At 42.9% G+C, this 9,131-nt stretch overlaps 2 protein-coding genes across 2 annotated transcripts; one reads left to right on the forward strand and one right to left on the reverse strand.

Moving 5' to 3' along the window:
* The first annotated feature begins 641 nt into the window (after positions 1-641).
* Positions 642-1,532, forward strand: LOC104587464 (uncharacterized). The gene has a single exon (XM_010245084.3). It carries the CDS (start codon positions 727-729, stop codon positions 1,153-1,155), a length of 429 nt encoding a protein of 142 aa, XP_010243386.1. The 5' UTR covers positions 642-726; the 3' UTR covers positions 1,156-1,532.
* Positions 1,533-2,643: 1,111 nt separating this feature from the next.
* LOC104587463 (cytochrome P450 736A117-like) lies at positions 2,644-5,334 on the reverse strand. The gene is made up of 2 exons (XM_010245083.3): positions 4,018-5,334; positions 2,644-3,441 (listed from the first exon to the last, which is right to left on the reverse strand). The coding sequence occupies exons 1-2, from the start codon at positions 4,972-4,974 to the stop codon at positions 2,812-2,814; spliced, it is 1,587 nt and encodes a 528-aa protein (XP_010243385.1). The 5' UTR covers positions 4,975-5,334; the 3' UTR covers positions 2,644-2,811.
* Between the last annotated feature and the right edge of the window lie 3,797 nt (positions 5,335-9,131).

Below are 9,131 nucleotides of genomic sequence, written 5' to 3' on the forward strand. Positions count from 1 at the left end.
TTCTTGTGAGTAAGAGATCTTAATTGATTGATTTGGCCCGCCTTGAATGAGATAAAATGATATATAAGACAGAGTCAAACAGTATTCGAATCTCCTGTTGTGCATCAGGAATATCTCCCAATGAATGATAGCATGCTTGATCGGATCAACTGCACGCGAAAAATGAATTCAATTGATGTGTGGGTAGGAGATCCGAATTACTCACAGCAATGCATCAAAATCTCTAATTTCATGGTTTCATCCAGCGCTACTCCAATCAAAGCAGTTGATTTGGAGTCAGGATTTGCTCCTCATGACACAGCGCACCTCATACCGACCTCACAGGCAGGAGCAGATCCCAAATCGTCGTTCTGTTCTCGTAGTACACACTACCGTCTACCGGACCACCGATTGAGTAAATACGCGCTTCCACGTGTCCCGTATCAATTCTCACGCGCTTTAAATGGTCACCGATCACCGCCAGACCCAATCAAAACCAATTGCAACGTAAGCAACTAAGCACAAATAAAAAACACATTTGCAAATAGCGACAGACCAAAATAGCCCAATCAAAGCCCACAAAATAATAAATTTCAAGGAAAAGACGTGGTCATTCCCGTAATTTTCACTATCCCGATCTTTTTAAAGATAAACTACTTCGATTCGGAGTTGAGTGAGTGAGTGAGTGAGAGAGAGAAGTCAGAAGAAGACTCAAAAGTGATTATACCTGAGAAAAGAGAGAGAGAAATGGGAATCGTGATAATAGACGGATCGACGGTTCGAGCCTTCGTGGAAAATGAGGAAGCGTTCAAGAAGAGCGTGGAGGAGCGGTTCGCGAGTCTGGACCTGAACAGCGACGGTGTGCTCTCGCGCTCCGAGCTCCGCAAGGCCTTCGAGTCGTTCCGCCTGATCGAGTCCCACTTCGGCATCGACGTCGCCACCCCGCCCGACGAGCTCACCAAGCTCTACGACTCCATCTTCGACAAGTTCGACTGCGACAACAGTGGCGCCGTCGATCTCGACGAATTTAGGGCCGAGATGAAGAAGATCATGCTGGCCATCGCCGACGGCCTCGGTGAATCGCCGATTCAGATGGCCCTCGAAGATGACGGTAACAGCTTCCTCAAGAAAGCTGCGGATCTTGAGGCCTCGAAGATCGCTGCACAGGCCACATGAAGGAGGGAGGGAAGGCCCGTTCCCCTGCGATCGGACGGTCCAGATGGTTTTGTTGTACTGTAATGTAATGTAATAGTAGTATCGTACTCTTTCCCTTCTTGATGTTGCTAGCTAGCTGTTTCAAGGACTAATGCGTTTTACCATTTTCCTTCTCTACGGAGGTCCATTTTGATTAGGGTCGAAGTGGTTAATCCGTTTGGACAAGCTTTTGCTTTTGAGCTTTCTACCCTATGAAACGAAATTGAAGATAGGGAAAGTGTTTACTCTTGGATAGTTTTTGTATGTCCTTATCTTCAATCGGTCTTAGGTATTTTTTATATTTAATGTAATTTATTTGTAAGATCTTAAAACTGGACTGGATACTGTGTTGGTTTAAATGTTTATAGCCGTTGGATAAGTTTGGATAGATTTATCCTGCCAAGGCCGATACTGGTGTGCTGTCAACTGTTGGGGTGGCTTGTCTCAATTGCTAGGGTGAGACCCAAGGCATATACAGTGTAGGATTAATTAAATCCTTGAATCGGACCAGATTTCCAGTATTGCCCTGGGCCTTAGAGATTGATGGGCAAAACTGGAAAGTTACACCTGACCCCTAAACCCGATTATGGTACTGCACTAAGTGTCGAATTGGGCTGTCTTTGATATGTAAATCAATGAGATCCTTAGCGGGGGTCAAAACCTGGGTATGTTGAGACAGTCTGAGAATTTATCTGAGTGGGTGATCATAGTGACGGGATCAGTCCCTTTGTCGAACAAAGGTAATGATCGGGGATGCACTCTCTCTGATGGAAACCAAACTGTCGGCAATTGATTTCAATCGTTGGAATTTTGTTTTGCAAAATTTGTATATATGATATATAGATAAGTATGGTTTCAAAATGTTTGTAAATGGTTTTAATTCCCATGATCCATATAATTAAAGAGTGCAGCACTGTTCCTTGCAGCCGAGGGAGAGGTCATCTCTTGTCGAGTAGTGCTTGATCATTATGGGCTGAGAGGTTAAGTGTAAGACCATTTGGGATGATACCTGATGGGCTAATCTTGCACCTGCCCACAGTCACTGGGTTTCTATAAGATGGCTTGGCCCAGGGACCACTTAATGTAAGTGTTGGGCCCATAGGGTCCATATGATGGGCTCATGGGGTTTACTGGGCTCTCCAATGAATTCGGCCAGGCCTTGTAACAAAGACTGGGCCGAACCCATGTGACTTGTGTGTAGATCAATGCTTGTGTGTGGAAATATATAATTTTTTTAACTTTCTTGTAATTTTTATCCTGTTTTATGTTTGAAATAGTAAATTTGATAGATAGCAAATAAGATAATATTAATTAAAAACATTTAACTTCATAAAAATAATTTAATATTATTTTAAGTTATTATTTAAATATAATCAGGTCTATGATTTTATCTCCATTAAACAATTCGCTCAAGACTGGTTCTACCGAGACTTGACCGAAAGCCCTAAATCAAAATGGGGCCCACTATAATTATTTATTATTGGTAGTAATATAATTAGAATTGTTTTATTTAACCAGTAACATCAATATACGGGACGGGGTATACATTAACCTTATCCTGACAACACCCCCCCTTCTCTCTCTCTCTCTCTCTCCACATACATCTGTTGCTTTTGTTTTACATGTGGACTATATAATTCATATTTGACATTGGTGAGGAATTGCAACTGCAACGAGTGGGTGCTTCTTGTGAGCTGTGGTCCCTGAAGCTTCTGTCATATCTAAATCCTCTCCGCTGGATCCACCAGGTAATTTCCAATCAAATTTGTGCAGAAGATTAGCTAGTACAAGTTCATTGGCAACCATTGCAAACTGAATTCCTAGACATCCCCTCCTGCCTGCTCCAAAGGGAATTAACCGGAAATCATTTCCTTTGAAGTCAATATTTAGGTTACTAGCAGAAGTCAGGAACCTCTTTGGTTGAAATTTCTCTGGTTCTTCCCATGATGCAGGATCTCTTCCAATTGCCCAAGCATTGATAAGCACCACTGTTTTGGCTGGAATGTTGTATCCTTCTATCTTGACATCTTGGGTCGATTCTCTTGGTACCAACAAAGGAACTGGAGGATGTAGTCTTAGGGTCTCCTTTATAACCAACTTCAAGTATTGCATTTTCTCTACTTCCTCCTCTGTAACATAGGGTTTGCCACTACTCGTATTTCTCACCTCTTCCTGCAATTCCTTCATCACTTCTGGATGTCTTAAGAGCTCCGCCATTGCCCATTCCATGGCTGTATGTGTAGTGTCAGCTCCTGCGACAAACATGTCCTACAATGGAAACGAGATAAAAGAAATTAATGAGAATCCATGAGTATAAGTTATTAAACACGATGATTTAATTTATAGTAACACTACAATGGTAGGTTGAACTCCCTACTGCTGAAACTGTTGCCCTGGGTTTAGTTTGATAGTAATAAATTCCTTAATTTTCAGTTACGTTCCTCCCTTGTTTCCTATCCAAATATAGCCTGAAGTGTTATGAGACACGGCATAGCATTTAGGTAAAAAAGTTTCTTTATGTTATCTAATTCCTGGTGTAAATTCAACAACAATACTCGCAAGTATACCATGGCTAGTGATCCATACTGTGTGGTTAAATTTAATTAAATTCTTAAATAGACTGGTTGACAAAGAGATAATTTCTACTCAACTCAGCAAGTGAACCGAGTCAAGACCCGATTCCCAAACTATGTTTACATCAGTTGATTTTCAAAGGTATAAAAGAGAATAATTTTTTCGCTGTAAAGGGCAAAAGATGATTGTTGGAGTATATATTTCATCAGTTGAAAAGAAAAAAAGTTGCAGATAGAAGCCAAAGGAAGAGTTTTTAATTATTCTGCTTACCAGCATGATAGCTTTGATGTTGTCTCTCTCAATAGGAATACCAATCGTCTTATCCTTGGCTATCGCAAGCAAAACGTCTACCAAGTCTTCTTCACCACCACCAGTCTTATTGCCTTGATGAATATGTTCTTCAATTACTTGTTCCAGAAAACAATCCATTTCTCTGAAGCACTTTTCCGCTCTTGCATTCAAACCACTAATGTAATCCACCCAAGCAAGCCATGGGATGAAGTGTCCGACGTTGAAAACTCCCAATAGATACATGAGTTCTTTCAACATCTGCTTAAACTTCTTCGAACCCTCCCCGCCTCCACTGTATTTCCTTCCGAAGGAAACCCTGCAGATTACATCGGTCGTGAGAGAAACCAGCGCATCGCTCAGGTTGACCAAAGCCGAGGAAGAAGGTGAGGAAGAACAGGAGCGTTGGATGTTCTCGATTAAAAGAGCCGTCTCTTGCTCTCTCACCGGTTGAAATGATTGAACCCTCTTCACGCTAAGAAGCTGGAGAACACAGATTCTACGGATCTGACGCCAGTACTCGCCGTAAGGTGCAAGTGCCACATCCTTGTGATTGTACAGAAGACGCCAACTGTTGCTCCTCTTGGGTCTGCTGGAGAAGATGAGATCATGTGTTTTCATGATCTCTCGAGCTGTGTCGGCCGACGACACCACTAAGGTTGGTGAGTTGCCCAGATGAAGAAGCATAAGCGCGCCATGGCGTTGTGCGAGGGAGTGAAGATCACGGTGCGAGGTCGAAACCAGTTGGTGGAGGTTCCCTATGACCGGAAGCCGGAATGGAGAAGGTGGTAGGTTGTGACTCTTGATTCGACTTCTGTAACCTAAACTGAACAGAAAGAGAAAGATGGAGGAAAGGAGGAAGATGAGAGACAAAGGGAGGGTACCAAGGAAGATGCCTTGTCGGCCGTCCGGCCACAATCGTTGTAGCCAAGGACTCATTTTTCTCTTCTCTCTGCCTCACAACTCCGGCCAAAAAGGCTATCCTTCCCACCTAATTTATAATGGTTTTAATTCCTATCACCGTAGCTTTACGTGTCCTTTCTATGGCTGAATTATCTTTTTCACGTCCACCAGGTGTTCTGTGAAGGGAAATAGAATCTGTAGCGACCATGTTTGTATATGAAAATGAGAACCCTTCATCACAGCATGCCCGGACCGCACATCGGAACATCTCGCAATCCAGGGTGGGATGTGGTGTGAGGTTGGTGTGAAGCAAGAGAAGATCCCAATTCCATTTCTTTTCTTATGCTTACTATCAAAATTTTATTTCCGTTAGAAAATGAGAACCCTTCTTTCAGCAAATTAAGGGTTTTCATCGGCGGTGACTTAATATGCCTTAACACCGCCCAAGCCAAAGCCAATACATCGGTGGTCCCAGCCACGGTGGCTCTTGGAGACCCACTTCAACCACATCTTACAATGGAAATCATTATCCTAAAGGCCACAGTTGCTTTACCTACTGATGAGGGGTGATTTCGCACGATCTAGACACGTGGACACGGCCTCCTGATTAGATTACGATTCTGCTTTTGCTGCCATCTCAGCACCACCAGCCACTACGGGTGTCTCGGGCACCTCGGCAATGACCGAGGTTCAAGTAGCTCAGGATGGCCCAACCTATCGAGGTGACACGTACCAGACTTCTAGAAGCGCTAGCCGTTTCTGAGCTCTTTAGGATGTCGTAGGTCTTATCCTCATCTCACCCGAATTGGACGAATAGGATAGGCCTTATCGGCAAACACGCTATCCACCTCCCAGGGCGGAATGGACTCCTAATAGCGCGAGCCGAGCGGAGGTGTTTCGTGAGACCCACAACAACCCATCTATATAAGGGCATCAACCCCTGAGACCCAAGTACACACGATTATTTGCTCACTAGCTCTCATACTTACAAGCTTTCAGCTCGCATACAACCAGTTAATAACTTAAGCATCGGAGTGACTATGCCGGTTAGCCACCCCGGGTTCTCTAATCCTGCCTGTCTTGCAACTCGACCTGCCAACTAGGCAATCGACGTCCGAGATGCGATCCATCTAAGAGCGACCAGATCGTGCACCATCAATTGGCGTCGTCTGTGGGAAACGTGACAAGAAAGTCAAGTTTTCTACCTTAACCACACTACCAGCATCTCATCAACGGCATCACCAAGAAACACCGGAAAGAGCGTCAAGATGACTGCTATTGCGGGGCAGAAGCAAATCCCGTACAACCTTGAATTCTCCTTGGTGACAATCAAGCAGATCACCATCCCTCTCACTATCTCAGGAGTTCTAATGACACAATGCCAAGCATTCAGCACGCAACCCCTCAACGTTCCCCTACCTCATGTGAGTGCCGCCATCTCGATCGTAGAGCCCTCTGTGGTTCCTCCCAGGGTTGGTGAGCAGTAGTTCCACGAGTTGGGGCAGAGTGTTCGGGTTATGCAGCTTCAAATGCAATAGATCCATCAGTTCCAACAGTACCAGCAATATTACTTTTATCAACAGCAGTTCCCACCACTCCAGCCGAACCAAAACCTGAATCAAAATCAAAACCAAGACCAACAGAACATGTGTCGATCTCCTCCCCGAAGTGTAGGGACATCTCGGGTCCCAGCCCCTCATCGGGGTCAGACCCCACCTCGGGATCCAGCAGCGGGTCGACACACACCACCACCTCCTCAAGTGGTAAACCAGAAGGATCGGCCCCAAAGCAGCCACCAATGCAAGACCGATCAACAACAACACTCGCGGCGTAAGAGCCGTAAGAATCAAGTCAGCAACCAGCAGCTCGAGGTGAGAGGCACGGCAACAGTCAACAGCCAACTTGCGTTTGTGAGAATGCTAGCAACAGATACTAGCCATAGCCTCATGACAACGTTTAAGAGTGGGAGCACACTAGGAACGAAGTGCTAGACAATACCAAGGTGAATAAAACCAACAACGAGGCCGCTAAGAAGCGATGCCGGCACAGGACATGTTGCACTTCAGCAAAGAGCAGTCCACAGGAAGCAGTAGACAAGTCAAGGGAGGAAGTGAGCTCGGTAGCTACAAAGTCGGCTCCAATTTTGTTGAGACGGCCCTACCCCCTAGCACCATAAATCCTCTCGGCCCCAAGGCCAAAAGGCTTCAAGACACCTGCATTGGAGACGTATGACTTGAACACTGACCCGAATGACCATGTCAACAGTTTCTAGTCCCTGATGTTACTCACTAGAGCAGATGAGCCAAGCTTATATATAGTGTTCTCCACAACATTCAGAGGTACAACTAGGACGTGGTACAAAAACTTATAGCCAGGCTCGGTCAAGAGCTAGACACTGTTCATCGCCCATTTCATCACAAGTAAGAAGTGCCCGAAGTTTGCAGAGAGCCTTCTGAACGTGATACAGTGGGAGAACGAGTTAATCCACAATTATATCAAGAGGTTTAATGCAGAATGTCTACAAATTCCCAACCTCAACTGAGCCGTGCAGCTTAGTGCGGCCCAGAAGGGAGTTTGACATGTCGAGTTTCGTTGGCGCCTCGGATTGAACCCTCCGAAGACAATGGAGAACTTCCTCGATGATGCCGACAAGTTCATTCAGGCGAAGGAAGCCCTTGGGTCCCAATTAGAAATACAACAAGGCAAAAAGAGAAAGCGGGAAGATGAAGGTACCAGTAGCAGCAAGCACCAGCAATGTAAGAGCAAGTCGCCAAAGCGAAGTAAATCACTGAGAAAGTTACCACCTCGAGGTTCTAGGTCAAGTCGACGATCTAGGACCCCTCTAATTCAAAGGTCCAGCTACACCCCCTAAATGCAAAGAGGGGTAAAATCCTTAAGGCGATCAAGGAGACTAGCTACGTCAAGTGGTCGCCAAGGATGCAAGGAGAGCCGAAATAGGTAGATCCAATTTTCATTGGTTTATATTCAAAGACGAATCAATTCATATTAGATTCAAATCGAATTCAGATTGCAATTGGATATTGAAAATTATAAAAAAAATAATAATTCAAATGATACAAATATTATAATATCATGGACAAATGAATAAAAAAAAGGCCTTAATGGAATGCAACCAAATAATAGCTTAACAGTTGACTCCTCTTATTGTCAACTCATGGGATTAATTACAATATGAATGAGGATGACTATCAAAATTGGGTAAAACTATTATTAACAAAGGTGCTCTAAAATAATTCTCTTTATATTGAATGATGTTTAGCTTATATTGCTGTCTCAAATTTGGTCCTTTCAGATATGGCATTAATAATAGTTTTAGAGCACCTTTCAACGACCAAATTTGAGACACAAACATAAATTGGGTAAATTACAATACCACTTGCCACCCTCCTCCCAAACTTTCCTTTGCAATAAAGACTTAATAATAAGTTTTAGATTCCAACACTTGCCACTTCCATTAGCTTTCATGTTCTTGTTATCTGCAAGTTTAAACATTACTTAAACCTCAAACTGCCCTTATCAAGACCATATCACAGAAAATTGATAAAATATAACAAAAATACATAAAAGTAGGAACTTGCAGAAAACATAGAAATACACCAGAAAAAGAGGATAAAACAGAATACAAAATGCCTTGAGGTGTATGCTAGAAGAGTTGACATCTATACCTTAGGTGCAAGAAGAGTACGCCTCATGCATTTTTTTTTCATGAGGGCCATGCTAGAGACGTATACTTCATAAAGACCTCATAAAAATATAGAAAAAAATAAAAATAAAAACAAAAACAAAAAGAAGAAAAAGAAAAGAGAGAAATAAAGAAAAGGGAAAGAAAGAATCTCTGAAATTCCAATTCCCCATCTTTCAATTAATACTATGCATTTTTATTCTTTTTAATATAAAAGTTTTTTATTAAAAATAAAAAAATAAAATCCTTCTTCCACCTCATCCCCTTCCTCTTAAAGAGGTTTATGCCTTATGCGCCTCTGACATTCTAAACTACGCCTCACACCTCTATATAATAAAACGCTTCACATCACACCTCCCCATTTTTATACATTGTATCCATTTAAAAGATTATTACAAATGTAACTTCATTTTACCCACAATTAAGTTAAAAGCAAACAAAAAAATTAAAATTTACTTTTTGACATGCTTTACGATAAAAACTCAATTTA

Source organism: Nelumbo nucifera, chromosome 2 (assembly GCF_055504915.1).
Source record: "Nelumbo nucifera cultivar China Antique chromosome 2, China Antique-T2T, whole genome shotgun sequence".
Classification (NCBI taxonomy): Eukaryota; Viridiplantae; Streptophyta; class Magnoliopsida; order Proteales; family Nelumbonaceae; genus Nelumbo; species Nelumbo nucifera.

Bases quoted from the DNA above. Each gene is read 5' to 3' on its own strand.
- LOC104587464 (XM_010245084.3), top strand. From the start codon at position 727: ATGGGAATCGTGATAATAGACGGATCGACGGTTCGAGCCTTCGTGGAA.
- LOC104587463 (XM_010245083.3), bottom strand. From the start codon at position 4,974: ATGAGTCCTTGGCTACAACGATTGTGGCCGGACGGCCGACAAGGCATC. The intron at 3,442-4,017 runs GTAAGCAGAATA...TTTCCATTGTAG, and splicing joins ACATCAAAGCTATCATGCTG to GACATGTTTGTCGCAGGAGC.